Below are 18,194 nucleotides of genomic sequence, written 5' to 3'. Positions count from 1 at the left end.
ATCTCAAATCTTATGTTGTTTTAAAAGCTGAATGTTTGCCTACTAAATTTGGAGATAAAGTTTTATCACTTTTAGATGATAAATATAAAATTACTTTTTGAGATCAATAAACTAAAATCTTTACAAATGATGGTAAATTAGATAAAACATTTTATTTATCGAGGTAAAGAAACAAGTCATGGTCATGCAATTCATGTTAATGATTTTGAATAAATTTTAGAGTTTTATGTAGTTTTCTTTTAATTAAATTATAATTTTCTTTACTATAATTTTTTAAGTTCTTAAATAACTCAACTTTGTTGGTCATTTTGTTTTTGTTGTATTTATGTGGAATTTGTTTGGGGAAAACTGCCAAATTAGATTCCAGGTTTACAATCTGGAATCTCTATTCGAAAATGTTCTTTGAGTCAGAACTCTCATCAATATACTACTGATGCTCACAAACACAACATTTTACCATAACCATATGACCTTGGAAGCAAAGAAGGAATCTGAAGACGTGGTTGATTAACATGCAGCAATACAGATGATCCAAAAGATTATGACCAACTGCTTAGTAGTATGTTGACTTTTCTTTTGGACACAAACAGCGACATTATAGCGAGGCATGTTCCAGAAAAGCCATTCATTTGTTTCTGGACATATGTGGTACCAAATCGATACAACATTCGCATAAATTTCGAGCACCAAGAGGGGTTCTGACAAAACACATGGTAACCTCAAAGAGTTGGAGAGTGGTCGTCAGTGAAATGTATTACAGAGACAGCAACACAGATCGCAGACCAGGAATAAGGTAGTAGTTATTGTTCTGGCAGGTGACTGCGATCTTCATTCAGTTATCATGTTAAGAGTGTCTTAGTCAGATGTGAAGGAGTCAGGAGAATGGATCACATTTCAGGATCATTTTAACCAGTGGAACGACATCAACGAACATCAGTTCTGAGTCTGACAGCTTGGAAGCTAAGAGATCATTTAATAACAGTACACAACACATGCAAAAACTCACAGCTCCATCCTGCAGCCCTTCACACAATTTAACCACGCCATAGAGGCCCACACTATCCAGAAGCCACTCCATCGCTAATTAATCGTTTTTAAACCTCTGGAATACGATGTTTTGTTGAAGTTACCACCATCTGTAGCGGAACAGAATTTTTAACAAACAATACAAAGAAGGATTTAGACTGCACTACAATGAGCGTCAAGTAAATCTAGTCTACAGGTTTCCGCAAGAGCTGTAGGATGAGCCACATCCGGTCCACAGCACTAACACAGCGTTCACCTGGTATGGGCTTGTTAATAGATGCAATGTCATAGCTCCCAGCCACATCATAGCAAGTCAAGTCAAATGACACACTGATGTCAGACAGTGACTGTGGTAGGTGGGATGAGAAATGAGGAAATGTGTTAGATCTGAATATTTATAGGAGTAGCAGCGAATTATATTAGGATTTCACTTGTTTAGTAATAGTTCATATCAACTACACTGTTTTTACATATTTTGAACAAGCTCTTAGTTTTAACCACTTGTCATTTGTCAACATCTGTTATCGGTTGTACTTACACTACGGGCCATTAAAATTGCTACACCACGAAGATGACGTCCTACAGACGCGAAATTTAACCGACAGGAAGAAGATGCTGTGATATGCAAATGATTAGCTTTTCAGAGCATTCACGAAATGTTGGCGCCGGTGGCGACACCCACAACGTGCTGACGTGAGGAAAGTTTCCAACCGATTTCTCATACACAAACAGCAGTTGACCGGCGTTGCCTGGTGAAACGTTATTGTCAAGCCTCACCAATTGAAAACGTCTGGTCAATGGTGGCCGAGCAACTAGCTCGTCACAATACGCCAGTCACTACTCTTGATGAACTGTGGTATCGTGTTGAAGCTGCATGGGCAGCTGTACCTGTACACGCCATTCAAGGTCTGTTTGACTCAATGCCCAGGCATATCAAGGCCATTATTACGGCCAGAGATGGTTGTTCTGGGTACTGATTTCTCAGGATCTATGCACCCAAATTGCGTGAAAATATAATCACATGTCAGTCCTAGTATAATGTATTTGTCCAATGAATACCCGTTTATCATCTGCATTTCTTCTTGGTGTAGCAATTTTAATGGCGAGTAGTGTATAAAATCCGTCTATTATTAGTCCTTATTGATAAAATTGCTGACCAAAACGATGAATGTGAGCTCCCTGGAAAGAATAGACGAGCCCAGGACAGTGACTTTTGACGTCTGAACTGAACAGTACACTTCAGGCATTTCCTACGTCATGAACAATAACGGAACTCAAGCTCATCCCGATCTGTCGAGCAAGTGGTTAGGTAAACTTGCGCACAGTGCTGACAGAATACCACAGTTTCTATCATAGTATCCAAATGGCTACTATTAGGGAGCTAAAAGTTTCACAAATAATTATAGAGGTTAGGTAAAGTAATACCTTTTCACTGGAGTGTAAATTCTGATTGCCTGTTACGCACAGACTTGGTCCTGTAGCTGTCAGTGCGTCCGCTACTGCTATGATGGGGTTAATAATCTGTAATATTAGACTTAGAATGAGGGCTAACTGTCAATAAGACAGGAGAGAATCATAAATGTTGAATGTTATAATACTGCGTCTACTGTTATAGTGACATTTCCCCAATGTCATCTGGTAAATGTAATACAGGAAAAATAAATAAGTTTATTTATGGACCTGGGTCTGAAGCAAAGAAGATTACGACTGATCCATGTCATGAAAGTGACCATTATGCTTAACATACATTCAGAGAACGAAAACAATGGGGGAGAAATTGAAGAAACCGTACATTCGTGGTAGTGCTAGTGCTGGTATTGCTAGACCTCTTATGAACCGGGCATATACTAAGAGAATGCCTCAATATCACTACAAGAATGTATGTCTGAGATAGGTTTGACGACTGAGATGTCGAAACAATACGTCTTCCCAGACTTGAGAAACGATCAGATGTGAATATTAACGAGCTATTCTGGTGTGCAATGTAATAGTAATGACTATTCTAACCATTTCTAAAGCAACTGGGATAGTTCCTTCACATGCAATGGTAAAAAAAATCAACATACAGCTAAGATCATTTCGAGCTCAATATTAGCTGTTCTATCTGCCACAGTTGGCTCTGCAGTTTATTGTGTAGGGGTTAATTTCATATTCTCCAACCATCATATATGCACTGTGTAAGGCTGATGTGTGTAATTTACAGTAAAAGGCAGTTTAAAATCGAATAGGATAGTTGAGTGGTATTTATTACATCCAGGAACAAAAAGTTTTAAGTTCGACTCCTGGAACACATCATCTCGTACTGGATGATCCCTCTCTAATGCTTCATTGCACATCTCCAGGTCGTAAAGACATTTCTATAATAGACATCAAACGATACATTAATTTTATTCGAGCTAAGGATCGTATCATTTTTTATGAAGCTGGTTGTTATCAGTATCAAAAACAAGAATGTTCATGTGCTTTATGACTGATAACAGGTTTCTCTGTTGCTAGTTGCTAAATGTCGAAACAACCACATTTATGTACAATTTGACCATGCTTTTTTTAAGCAGATCCAAAGGAAAATGGAGATGCATAACCAGAATTTTCGTAATGTAGTAATCGTCCTTGGATCCATTGTTTTTTTCGCTGATACTCCAATGTATGTCCAATTTTCATCAGTGTTTTACAGTAAATGCTGACACGTCAGTTATGTAACATCGGTAGTCAAATGGAGTATCATGAAAAATTAGAGAAGGGACTATCTGTCATGTTAAACAAGGAAATTATGTCGTGCATTTAACAGCTATCTAGGTGGTAAATTCTACAAGTTCATCTCTGTGAGAGACACCATGGAGGGAGAAACACCATTTCTCATACATGGGAGTGGCAGTGACAACAAGATAAACACTGGGTAAAGTCGGCAAGAAAGTATCTACAAACGCTCTGACTATACCATATAAAGTGGAATTACCTGCTGATGAAAAGGGCGTTCTGATGGGGCAACAATCAAGAATATCACAGTAGCTCTTGGTTCATTGATGTACAGGGTGAACTTTTCGGTAGCAGGATTACATATTTATCTTACCCTGTTTTAATCCGAGCACTTCTCTCTTGGACTTACATTCTTATGATTCTCTTTGGGTTCTTCTATGTGTTATTTATTACCAATATTTCCCTACAGCCTGTGCTTGTTTTTCTTAGAACTTCAAACATGTATTTGCTACCTCACTGGATATTCTACTCTCTTGATACCCGAATGTGTTGCGGACTTCTCTGACCATTGCATGAATGCTATAGAAGATGTCCGATAATGGTCAAATACTGGATGAAATATATGAAGCTGTAGCAGAAAATCTATGTCATACTTATTGTTTCAAGACCACACGCCGGCCATTGGTGGCCGTGTGGTTCTAGGCGCTTCAGTCTGGAGCCGCGCGACCTCTACGGTCGCAGGTTCGAATCCTGTCTCGGGCATGGATGTGTGTGGCGGGCTTAGGTTAGTTAGGTTTAAGTAGTTCTAAGTTATAGGGGACTGATGATCTGAGATGTTAAGTCCCATAGTGCTCAGAGCCATTTGAACTATTTTTGAACCAAGACCATACATATACTTCAACAGTTCTGGGTGTTCTTTATCAAAATTCTTAAAGATTTGTTCAATCACAGTACGAGACATGAATGGCAAAACACAGTTCTAGTTTACATGTTAGATTGCACTTGCAGATAACTAACATATGCTGTCATACAGTGGGAACTACGTAACAATATGATGAAACAGCATGCTGAACACTAGTAATGCATGTTTGTATAGGTAGGAAATCAGTATTGTCATACATTCAACTAACCACATTCAACTACTTTGCAGAGTCACCATAATGTTATAATGTCCCCATGCTAGGGTATTCATTTTATCTAGGTGTACAAAACTTTTGTGATGGTCTGCTGAGTTTGCTACCTTAATCGAACACACAGTGATGACTACATGACTGTTGTCCCCCTTCCCCAATACATTAACAGTTACAGCGAAATTGTAACTAACTGCCCGTGTTACAGCAAAACTGTAATAGAATGTCCCTGTTTCAGTAAAACCGTAACAAATTACTCCATGTTACAGCGAAATTTTGACAAATACCATTGATATGGGAAAAATCCTATAATCAAAAGTGTCAGACTCTCCCCAACACTGCAGGAATGCCACAGAAGAATACTCAACAATGTTCAGCTGTTGGATGAAAATGTGGGAAGGTGTACCAGAAAATCTATCTCTTGAAGCTTTCAGTTCATGGCCAAAGATTTACCACAACACTTTTGAGTTTTATTTATCTATTGGTGTAAATGCGATTATTTGTTCTGTATCATTACAAAAAACACACAGTGGTACTATTCATTTAACTTACTGGTTAAAGTGTACTTGACTAGAACAGAATCATGCTGTAGCATAGTGGAAACTATACAAAACTCTGATGAAATAGCGTGCTGATGGCTAATAATTCACACTTGTATTTGTCATAAATGAGGGTTGCTACGTTTTCAACTACACGTTTTCAAAGTAACCCAAACATTATAGTGACTCCTTGTTATGGTATTAGCTTTATATTGTAGAACAAAACATTTGTCATATTCTGCTGACAATTCTAACTTATGTAATTGCACCATTGTGACTACATGAGTCTCCCCACTCCACACAATATCATGTTACGAAAATTTGTTACTAAGTTCTCCATACATTTCTATGATACAACTGAACTGTAACAAATTGCCCCATGTTACAGCCACATTCCACATATCTTCTATACATCACTGTATACTGTCTGCAGTTCCTGTCCCAGAGTTTTCATTGACACCAACCTCTACATGCATTTCAAGCATATCTGACACGTTCAAAGCACGTAGGACAAAAGAAGAGTCGTAAATTTGGAGTAAACTTCACTGTATATACTGGGTGCGAACTGGGTATGGCAATTTTGTTTCGGTTGGATGTCTCGCTCCTGCAGGTGGTGTCTTCACATCCCTTTACCCAGCATAGATTACTAGAAGTACGAGGTGCATTCAAGTTCTAAGGCCTCCGATTTTTTTTTCTAATTAACTACTCACCCGAAATCGATGAAACTGACGTCACTTCTCGCCGTAATCGCCCTGCAGACGTATACATTTTTCACAACGCTGACGCCATGATTCCATGGCAGCGGCGAAGGCTTCTTTAGGAGTCTGTTTTGACCACTGAAAAATCGCTGAGGCAATAGCAGCACGGCTGGTGAATGTGCGGCCACGTAGAGTGTCTTTCATTGTTGGAAAAAGCCAAAAGTCACTAGGAGCCAGGTCAGGTGAGTAGGGAGCATGAGGAATCACTTCAAAGTTGTTATCGCGAAGAAACTGTTGCGTAACGTTAGCTCGAAGTGCGGGTGCATTGCCTTGGTGAAACAGCACACGCGCAGCTCTTCCCGGACGTTTTTGTTGCAGTGCAGGAAGGAATTTGTTCTTCTAGGATGCACCTGTTACCGTAGTCCCCTTTGGAACGTAATGGGTAAGGATTACGCCCTCGCTGTCCCAGAACATGGACACCATCATTTTTTCAGCACTGGCGGTTACCCGAAATTTTTTTGGTGGCGGTGAATCTGTGTGCTTCCATTGAGCTGACTGGCGCTTTGTTTCTGGATTGAAAAATGGCATCCACGTCTCATCCATTGTCACAACCGACAAAAAGAAAGTCCCATTCGTGCTGTCGTTGTGCGTCAACATTGCTTGGCAACATGCCACACGGGCAGCCATGTGGTCATCCGTCAGCATTCGTGGCACCCACCTGGATGACACTTTTCGCATTTTCAGGTCGTCATGCAGGATTGTGTGCACAGAACCCACAGAAATGCCAACTCTGGAGGCGATCTGTTCAACAGTCATTCGGCGATCCTCCAAAACAATTCTCTCCACTTTCTCGATCATGTCGTCAGACCGGCTTGTGTGAGCCCGTGGTTGTTTCGGTTTGTTGTCACATGATGTTCTGCCTTCATTAAACTATCGCACCCACGAACGCACTTTCGACCCATCCGTAACTCCATCACCACATGTCTCCTTCAACTGTCGATGAATTTCAATTGGTTTCACACCACGCAAATTCATAAAACGAATGATTGCACGCTGTCCAAGTAAGGGAAACGTCGGCATTTTAAGTATTTAAAACAGTTCTCATTCTCGCCGCTGGCGGTAAAATTCCATCTGCCGTACGGTGCTGCCATCTCTGGGATGTATTGACAATGAACGCGGCCTCATTTTAAAACAATGCGCATGTTTCTATCTCTTTCCAGTCCGGAGAAAAAAAATCGGAGGTCTTAGAACTTGAACGCACCTCGTACATCATCATTCTTCCCTGAAGTTTTGTTTAAATTCGCCGAGTTTTTCTTTTATAATTTTGTATTGGGCTGTGTTACGCCATTACTATACTGTTTGTCCTTGGTTTTATACAATTACTTACGATTCCCTGATGATGATGATGCTCTCCTTTTCACAATGACATTGTTACCTAACAAACCAATTATGGAACCGATCCCTCTAGAAGTGGAGGGGAAGGGGTAATGTGGCAACTGTGCATTTTGACACCATGGATGATATCATCGGAAATGTGGTAACAATGCAGCTTACTACTTACGTCTGTATTCCAAAGGCCCGTTTACAGTGTCTGGCAGAGGACAATTCTGGTACCTTACCACTAACATTTCTCTCCTTTTCCGTTGCATCAAACATCGTGTTTGGAAAGAACAGCTGACTGTGGGTCTCCGTATGAGCTCTAATTTATCACACTTTTCCGTTGTGTTAATTTCGTGTGATGGACGTATGAGGAAGCGATATGTTGACGTGCTCTTTTTGGAACGTATGCTCTCGAAATTTGAAGAGTAATCTACTCCACTGTGAATTACGTCTGTGTTGCAGCGATTATGAACTGAGTTTGTTGATTATCTTAGAAGCCCTCTTGTGCTTTCTAAACGAACCCACGATGAAATGCGCCCCTTTTTTTTGGTCTTGTCTCCCTTCTCGGATAATACGAGGTGTCAAGGACTCCACATTAACAATCAGTACTAATGAACTGGTCTAACGGATGTTTTATTTGTCACATCTTCTGCTAATTATTTATATTTTCTTAGAATACTCTAAATGAACCTCAGATTGCATGCGCTACTCCTAAACCTAGTTTTAAGCATCTTTCCGCGTTAGGTCGTGTCTGACATGGCGACATTAGGATGAGGTATTAATGTTGCTTGTGAATTCATTGAGTTGGTTAGCAACCTAAATTTGGCGTCCTTCTTGAGAATGAGGCTATGATAAAACAGGAATATTTAGACGCATATCTCACCATTTTCACAAGGTATTTTGACAGAAACCATGGAAAGATCAACTGCAGCACTCATATAACATATGGACACTGGAAACTATGTGGAACTACCATTTAAGTACAAGCTATCCACGTTATGTTGCTATTATACGTCCTGTTTCCTCTGAGTCTTCTGAGGCGAAGGATATGCCAGAAGAAGACAGAAGTCTATTGCGAATGAGGAAAGATTTATAAAAGTCTATATGTACATTTTGGGATCGAATTTAGGAAATTAAGAAATTTTGCGCTACGTACATGGTATGAAGGCAGAAACTGTGCGTTTCAACTGAAATCCATGTCATCCCTCCCCTATCTACTTTCACAGAACATTCCTTCTGAAATAAATAGATAGAACTATTCCATACCTTGGTTAAACGCTATCGCAGGAACGTAGACGACTATAGGAATCCAGGACGTCTGAAATAAAGAAAGAACTTGTTTTAGCTTATCAAAATTTGTGATTATATGAGTAATGTTAGTGCAAATTATTTCTTACATACGATAGAAGTGTTGATGAAGTAATGTATATTTTGGAATGTGATCGGATTACTACAGGGATACATGATCATCATCCTATTTGCTCAAATACTAACGCCACCTTTCGAAATTGGGGCGGTTGTTTCTCCATTTTAAATCCCTTCAGTTGATCCTTCGAGACAGGATGGAGACGTATCAGTCTAACCAGCAAAAAAGAATCTCTGGTGATACCAGATATCAAAAACACTCCTCCGAGAACGTACTCAGACAGTCTGATCCTCATAGAGGCGAACTAGAAAGACAAAGCAGGTTCGTTAAACGCAGTTCTATGGATAGCAGAGATACTTTTAATAGTAAGGACAATTGTTATTGTAATTACAGGTCAACTAACTTCTCTTACTACACTAAACAGAATACACAAAACAAACCGAAATAGTAATGAATTTTCATTAGAGGAGACTGATATAAAAATTTTGGTACCTTCATTTGACTGAATAAAGAGTGAACGACGTGGATAATGGTTGAAACTGTAGTTTTACACTTCATGATGATGATGTTAAATGTGGGGTGCTCAACAGCGTGGTCATCAGCGCCCTCAGGAGGCTCGTTGTGATGACTGGAAGAGGGAGAGGGGGGGGGGGGGGGATGGCTGTCCCCACAGGCAGAGTTGCTTCTAATGCATTAACATCTTTCTTTGTGAACGTGTGGGCATGTGTGTGCGTACGTGCGTGAGTGTGTGTCAGTGTCATGACTGCTTTGATGCAAATTGGTTCAAATGGCTCTGAGCACTGTGGGACTTAACATCTGTGGTCATCAGTCCCCTAGAACTGAGAACTACTTAAACCTAACTAACCTAAGGACATCACACACATCCATGCCCGAGGCAGGATTCGAACCTGCGACCGTAGCGGTCACGCGGTTCCAGACTGAAGCGCCTAGAACCGCACGCGCCTAGAACCTGCTTTGATGCAGCTCGCCACGAATTCCTCTCCTGTGACACCCTTTTCATCTTACAGTAGCGCTTTCACCCCGTGTCCTTAATTACTTATTCGATATACGTAGGTTGCCCAGAAAGTAATCACCGCATTTTTGTCTCCAACAATTCCTTATTGAACATAATCTACATCTACATTTATACTCCGCAAGCCACCCAACGGTGTCTGGTGGAGGGCACTTTACGTGCCACTGTCATTACCTCCCTTTTCTGTTCCAGTCGCGTACGGTTCGCGGGAAGAACGACTGTCTGAAAGCCTCCGTGCGCGCTCGAATCTCTCTAATTTTACATTCGTGATCTCCTCGGGAGGTGTAAGTAGGGGGAAGCAATATATTCGATACCTCATCCAGAAACGCACCCTCTCGAAACCTGGCGAGCAAGCTACACCGCGATGGAGAGCGCTTGTCTTGCAGAGTCTGCCACTTGAGTTTGCTAAACATCTCTGTAACGCTATCACGGTTACCAAATAACCCTGTGACGAAACGCGCCGCTCTTCTTTGGATCTTCTCTATCTCTTCCGTCAATCCGATCTGGTACGGATCCCACACTGATGAGCAATACTCAAGTATAGGTCGAACGAGTGTTTTGTAAGCCACATCCTTTGTTGATGGACTACATTTTCTAAGGACTCTCCCAATGAATCTCACCCTGGTACCCGCCTTACCAACAATTAATTTTATATGATCATTCCACTTCAAATCGTTCCGCACGCATACTCCCAGATATTTTAGAGAAGTAACTGCTACCAGTGTTTGTTCTGCTATCATGTAATCATACAATAAAGGATCCTTCTGTCTATGTATTCGCAATACATTACATTACATTTCATAATGAGAAGGACACAAACAAAAGAATGGTGTTTTATCCACAGACTCTATTTTCCACGTATTCTCCATCCCATTCTAACACCTACCTCCTTACAGCGCGAAATAAGGGCGTGCATGCCCTGTCGGTACCAATCCTTGTCTTGGTGGCGGAACCAGTGCTTCATTGTGTGAATCACCTCCTCATCGTCCTCAAAATGTCTTCCACGAATTGCACAAACACTTGAAAGTCCTGGGGGATTACGCCAGGGTTGTGGGGTGGATGGGGTAACAATGTCCAACCCTGTTTTGCAATGTGTTCAGGAGTCCTCAGACTTGTGTGGGGCCAAGTGTTATCGTGTTGCAGCAAAACATCTCCTGTGTTGCTGTGGCACCGAAGTCGCTGGAAGCGTCTTGAGTTTTGTTAATTTGTTGATACACTCCTGGAAATGGAAAAAAGAACACATTGACACCGGTGTGTCAGACCCACCATACTTGCTCCGGACACTGCGAGAGGGCTGTACAAGCAATGATCACACGCACGGCACAGCGGACACACCAGGAACCGCGGTGTTGGCCGTCGAATGGCGCTAGCTGCGCAGCATTTGTGCACCGCCGCCGTCAGTGTCAGCCAGTTTGCCGTGGCATACGGAGCTTCATCGCAGTCTTTAACACTGGTAGCATGCCGCGACAGCGTGGACGTGAACCGTATGTGCAGTTGATGGACTTTGAGCGAGGGCGTATGGTGGGCATGCGGGAGGCCGGGTGGACGTACCGCTGAATTGCTCAACACGTGGGGCGTGAGGTCTCCACAGTACATCGATGTTGTCGCCAGTGGTCGGCGGAAGGTGCACGTGCCCGTTGACCTGGGACCGGACCGCAGCGACACACGGATGCACGCCAAGACCGTAGGATCCTGCGCAGTGCCGTAGGGGACCGCACCGCCACTTCCCAGCAAATTAGGGACACTGTTGCTCCTGGGGTATCGGCGAGGACCATTCGCAACCGTCTCCATGAAGCTGGGCTACGGTCCCGCACACCGTTAGGCCGTCTTCCGCTCACGCCCCAACATCGTGCAGCCCGCCTCCAGTGGTGTCGCGACAGGCGTGAATGGAGGGACGAATGGAGACGTGTCGTCTTCAGCGATGAGAGTCACTTCTGCCTTGGTGCCAATGATGGTCGTATGCGTGTTTGGCGCCGTGCAGGTGAGCGCCACAATTAGGACTGCATACGACCGAGGCACTCAGGGCCAACACCCGGCATCATGGTGTGGGGAGCGATCTCCCACACTGGCCGTACACCACTGGTGATCGTCGAGGGGACACTGAATAGTGCACGGTACATCCAAACCGTCATCAAACCCATCGTTCTACCATTCCTAGACCGGCAAGGGAACTTGCTGTTCCAACAGGTCAATGCACATCCGCATGTATCCCGTGCCACCCAACATGCTCTAGAAGGTGTAAGTCAACTACGCTGGCCAGCAAGATCTCTGGATCTGTCCCCCATTGAGCATGTTTGGGACTGGATGAAGCTTCGTCTCGCGCGGTCTGCACGTCCAGCACGAACGCTGGTCCAACTGAGGCACCAGGTGGAAATGGCATGGCAAGCCGTTCCACAGGACCACATCCAGCATCTCTACGATCGTCTCCATGGGAGAATAGCAGCCTGCATTGCTGCGAAAGGTGGATATACACTGTACTAGTGCCGACATTGTGCATGCTCTGTTGCCTGTGTCTATGTGCCTGTGATTCTGTCAGTGTGATCATGTGATGTATCTGACCCCAGGAATGTGTCAATAAAGTTTCCCCTTCCTGGGACAATGAATTCACGGTGTTCTTATTTCAATTTCCAGGAGTGTATATGCTTCTGAATTAATGGTACCACCTCTCGGAACCACATCAATGATAATCACACCTTCGCAGTCCCAGAACACGGTGACCTTACTGGCGGAAGCAGTTGCTTTGAATTTTTTCTTCTGTGGGGAGTGGGAATGGCACCATTTCATCGACTGTCGTTTTGTTTCCAGCTCAAAATGCTGAACCCTGGTTTCATCACCTGTCACAATCTGTGCGATTTGTGATCTACCGTTAGACACTGCAGGACCCATCTTGCACACACTTTTCAATACCGAGGAGTGCAGATAATTGCATCCACACTGACTTTGCTGATTGACAGATGTAGGGCCAACTGCCGAATTGTAATGCGCCTGTCCTCGCGAATGATAACGTTAGCTCGCTGCAACATGTCAGGTATGACAGCCGCAGATGGTCTCCCGCTTCACCGATCCGCCTTCTGATGACCTCACCCTCCGTGCTCAGCAACTAACTGCACTTCTAAACGGTTCACTATCGGACTTAACATCTGAGATCATCAGTCCCCTAGAACTTAGAACAAACCTAATTAACCTAAGGACATCATACACATCCATGCCCGAGGCAGGATTCTAACCTGCGACAGTAGCGGTAGCGAGCTTCCAGACTGAAGCGCCTAGAACCGCTCCGGCACAACCGCCGGCAAACTGTAATTCTTTCGACAGCAGATTCTCCATAGATTTTGCACAAGCGGTTATGAATATTCCCCACAGTTTCATTCTCTGCAGTGAGAAATTCTATGACGGTACGTTGCTTGTAACGTACATCACCTAGGGACGCCATTTTGAAACTGTCCTGCAGCTACGCTATCTGTCGGAAGTTAAGAGAACTTGGCGGGCCCACTCAGGATTTAGGTTTTCCGTGATTTCCCTAAATCGCTCCAGGTAAATGCAGGAATGGTTCCTTTCAAAGGGCACGGCCGACTTCCTTCCCCGTCCGTCTCTAATCCGATGAGACCGATATGACTTCGCTGTCTGGTCTCCTCCCCCAAAACAACCGAACTTATCTCTATTTCTCCCTTCCTCCTTTCTGTTAAAAAATAAAAAATCGAAATGGAAACTGCTTAAAGAAAGCATGCAACCAAAAGGCGACGTTTCAAATCTCGAATGTACATTCTATAATTGTAGAATGGACAGTAACTAGTTGTTTGTCTTTTAAAATATAGAGTGCACCTCACTATAAAACCTTACCAGATGATTGTAGAGTACAACTGGTCGTCGCTGATAGAAAAATTCGTACAAATTTTTAGTTTTCTGAACATAGGTGATTAAAATCTTGTGAGTGTTCAATACTAGATTGGCAATGATCGTTAATAATTCATATTCTCATCCTGCAGTGTTTCACACTACAGCTAAACTCTCACAAACCCTGCAGACTTGCGATCGGGGCTTTGATGCCACCCAATAACTCTCATTTACTCGTGAAGGAAGACAGATATCAGTGTCACTACCATTTCAAACACTCTTTTGTACTTTTAGCTGTATTTCATTAACAGCTATGTATCGAACTGTAAGTTACACAGAGTCAGACTTTCTCAATATAATATTCGTATATCGAGTGCACGTGCTTGAGAAATAGCGATATTCCACAAAGGAATTATGAAAAGGTCAATGGTTTATTAAGAAGCAAAAATGCTACACTACCATCCGTACAAAAATCAGTTTCTTTAAACATACACATTCTGTAAAACCGACTGAGGAGCGTTTCAGAACTAAACAATCATGCGAAATGAAAAGCAGGCGTTTTATTTTTTTACAAAGAAAGTAAAGTTTCAAGATAAGCATAAAATGATGTGGCTTAGTCTTGTGTAACGTAAACAGCTTTTACAATGTGAAAATCGTAGAAGCGTATTTCACCCCTCCTCTCCGTCACGGCCCAGTATGCTCCGGACGGCAGCTTGGCCGCCTAGGCGAAGACCAGGCCAGTACATCCCAGACCTGCCCTTCCCGCCGTAGAGTGTAAATCGAAGCCTACCTCTCACTCTGTGTGGTTTTTTAGTTCCGTTACGCTTCTCAGTTGATATATAAGAAATTATATTCTTAAAAAATCTGATTTTTGTACTTGCGATAGTGTATCATCTTAACTTCTTATTAATCCAATGACTTTTTCATAATTCTCAACAGTCATTGTGAAATCAAGCTATTTGTCAAGAATGTGCACTTCAAATACAAATCTTGTATTGAAAAAGTCTGACAGGATGTGGCTTACTGTTCGGCACGTTTTAGACTATAAATCATTGCGAGTGAAATATAGCTAAAAATACAAAAGAAATTTGGAAAGGATAGCAACACGTAATTTTGTCTCTGTTCACAAGTAATTGTGAGTTATTGAGAGGATTCAATCCTGCGATCACAACCCCACAGTGTTGGTGTGGGTTTCTCATAGTGTGAAACACTGCAGGAAAGAAAAACTGATTACTAGCGATCGACGCAGGCCTAGTATCGGTCCCTCATCATCCATGTTTAGAAGACTCCAAAAATATACGGATATCTCTCTCGGCGATGATCGACTACACTGGTCAATCATTTGGTACTTTTTTACAACGGGCCACACTTAATATGACAAAAAAACAAGAAATTATTTATTGCCCACATTTTACAATTTGTGGAATCTACATTTTGTATTTGGAACTGGAAAGAAGGATAAACTAATCCAAGATGAAACTTTGCTGTTAATGGATTGGAGCCATGCGCGGCTCGTGTTCGTGCCGTTTATTGCTTGACATCTTGTCTTTGTGGTACTGCCGTCCGGTTTCTTATTCGATTTACTGGCGTCACTAAGTTGCTGGCCTGCCTGCCCATGAGTGGCAGCAGCAGCGCTATCGATAAGAGCACTGTCGTACTATCTTTGGGGCGACCGCGAGTATTCCCGGGTCGTGGTGTGCTGTGAGTTCAGTCGCGATGGAGCTCCAGTAAGATCTGCACAGCCAGTAGTTGCCCGACCGCTGGGGACACATATGCACTGTCCGACGGAAGGAGACTTGAGTAGGGTCCACCGTTGGTTGGTCGTTCGGTTGGCCGTCTCATCGGGCGACGTGTATTTGGTCTTTCGATCGCTTCTGGGCCCCTTCAATTGATCATCTTGCGGGACTTTGGTCGGTTCCTTCCTCGTGCAGAGGTGTCGGGTGGCCAATGGGCCGGTGTTCCCTCTGCATGGTTGGGTACGAGCTAGTGTCTCCGGAACGTGGTCCGTCCGAAGGGAGTCTCGACGGAGCAGCAGTGACGTGCGGACAGCGAAGACTCGGCCGATCGTTGCCGACACACATGATTTGAGTGTGAACGACCTGGGTTGGTCGTTCGGTCGGACGCCTCACCGGACGACGTGTATTTGGTCGCCGACCGTTTCTGGGTTCTCTGTGTGTGTCGACTTGGGATTCGTCCTTGTTGTTCCACAGTGACTGGTTTTAGTATTGTTCGAGTTGTTTGTGGAAGTGTTTTCGCGGAACGGTGTGTGGCTAGTGTGGTTTGACTGAGCAGTTATTTGAATGTTGTTTGTGTGCTAGTCGGTTGGTTGGGAGGCGCGGGGTCAGACCGAGGCTGTTGGCGGCGTGCAGGCGTGGTCGGATTTGTGAGGCGCTACCTGCGAGAGCTACAAAGTTCGTCGCCCACCGAATCTGGAGACTGAAATTGAGTGATCAGTTAACCTGTTATGAAACCTCAACAGCTGTGACATCTCTTCGTTCATTGCCGGTTGTTGCTTTCTGGGCCGCTCCCACATGCAGCAACGTATGATGTGTTGAAGTCGGCGAAATTTCGCAGCCATCTTCCTGTATGGTGTTTAACTGTTGAATTGGTTGATACTTATTAGTGAAATGCACCAGCGGTATCTTCTGCCTTGTGGTCGTTAACGTTCCAGTTACCTGCCCTGGTCGTTAGCGTAGTTTTCCGGCAGTGTGTTTTCCTCTCCGTGTTGTGCTGCCCGGCACGGCGAGTTGTTCGAAAGTCTTTGGTGTTGTTCATATTTTTGAGTGGTTATTGTGTCTTGACTGTGTTTAGACGCCAATTTTCAAGACATAATGCTCCTGGTATCTTCGTCCCCACTGATTTTTCCGTTGCCGTGCTCTTATTTTTCCGTTGCCGTGCTGTTGGTCGGGCAGAAGGGAATTGATTAGGTTGTTGGTCGGTCCTTCAGTCGTCCCTGGGTCGGGTTGCCATCCGATTATTTAGTATTAAGCTTGGCTGCCCGTCTCACCTAAACTTATGTTAGAGTTACCTTCTCAGGCCGACCCTTGGAGCACTTGTGAGCACCACTGTCCTGTTGTTTTGGATTGTGATTTTCTTTTAGTGTCAGGTACTGTGCGAGGCCTTCAGCCGTCTATTAATTTAGTTTGTTTTAATGTTAACACAAGGCCTTCAGCCGTCTTAAATTAAAATTTGAAAACTCACCTTTTTTAAAACATTGAAAATATTTTTCTCTATCTGAAATTCTTGTTATCCAGGCCTTAAGCCTTCAGCTCTTCTATCTCCAGTGTGTGGCCTTTAGCCGAGTTTTTTATGTAAAATTTTGTAACTAAGGCCTTCAGCCGTATGTATTCCTTAATGCAATTTTAATAACTTGTTTTCGGGCCTTGTGTTTCTGAATGCTTTTAAGGGCATGTGTGAGTAAGTGCTTTAGGAAATTACAGTTTGTATGTTTTGTGCAACTGACAGTAACTGATTTTGGCCCCTTTCCACAAATATTACGTGATCCGCTCTGTCCTGCGAAACCCGATTTCAGGACTGTAATAGAAACTTGCAACATTATACTTAATAGCTTTCTAGCTGGAGACACAAACGGCGGATGGCAAGCAGTAGAATTGTATTTATGGATTTATAGATTGTGGTGTGAAGGATATTCACCGGCCCAGCGGCTGGGCTGTATGCACAAGGCGGAGGGGTGGGGGGTCCCAGTTCGATTCCGGGCAGGCAGTGTCGGCCATATCGCGCCAGGCATCATGCAAGCGCGACCTGCGGGCCACGTGTAGGCCGATGTTCAGCCTGTCAGCCTGTCTCTGTTTTACTGGGGACTTTTTTTTTTTAATGGTTCAAATAGCTCTGAGCACTATGGGACTTAACATCTGAGGTCATCAGTCCCCTAGAACTTAGAACTACTTAAACCTAACTAACCTAAGGACATCACACACATCCACGCCCGAGGCAAGATTCAAACCTGCGACCGTAGCGGTCGCGCGGTTCCAGACTGAAACGCCTAGAACCGCTCGGCCACAACGGCCGGCCTGGGGACTTTCTCTGAAATACTCGGTACACCGCAACATTTCGTTTAACACTGCGGTGCGGCACCTTTTGTTCGGCACTTTCTTCAGTTCCGCAGAATTGTGGTGTCAGCGCTGACAGTGGAATAATGCCTGCCACTTCAGAAAATTTGCTATTCGTACCACCAATTTCATCACGTACTCCATGTCTCTAAAAGTAGCACGAAGTGCTTCTCGATGTACAGAACACTTAATCCCGTCTGTGGATCATTGTTATTCTTCGCTCTTTCACCGTCAATTAAGTTTTTAAATCCTTCCTGCATGGTGTTGTAATGCCGTTTGATAACAGATTTGTTACCCGTCAACAAGACGATAGTATATCGCATAATAAGTGTTGAGAATTCCTATCCTTCTCTTCTGTCTTCCCCATCTATTTTAAAAGCTTGTGACGATAGATCGCCAGACTGGTTCTTCTTCTGCATGC

The 18,194-nt window shown here is 43.4% G+C and overlaps 1 protein-coding gene across 3 annotated transcripts in view; it reads right to left on the bottom strand.

Moving 5' to 3' along the window:
* LOC124619612 (sodium-coupled monocarboxylate transporter 1-like) overlaps positions 1-18,194 on the bottom strand; it is a 212,021-nt gene that overhangs the window by 118,426 nt on the left and 75,401 nt on the right. For all 3 annotated transcript variants that reach the window (XM_047146115.1, XM_047146116.1, XM_047146117.1), the window contains exon 5: positions 8,737-8,788. In XM_047146115.1, coding sequence (XP_047002071.1) covers positions 8,737-8,788 — 52 coding nt within the window. The remainder of the gene's footprint in view (positions 1-8,736; positions 8,789-18,194) is intronic.

Source organism: Schistocerca americana, chromosome 6, assembly GCF_021461395.2.
Source record: "Schistocerca americana isolate TAMUIC-IGC-003095 chromosome 6, iqSchAmer2.1, whole genome shotgun sequence".
Taxonomy (NCBI): Eukaryota; Metazoa; Arthropoda; class Insecta; order Orthoptera; family Acrididae; genus Schistocerca; species Schistocerca americana.
The sequence above is the reverse complement of the archived record's forward strand: the minus strand, read 5'-3'. Positions and strand labels throughout refer to the sequence as shown.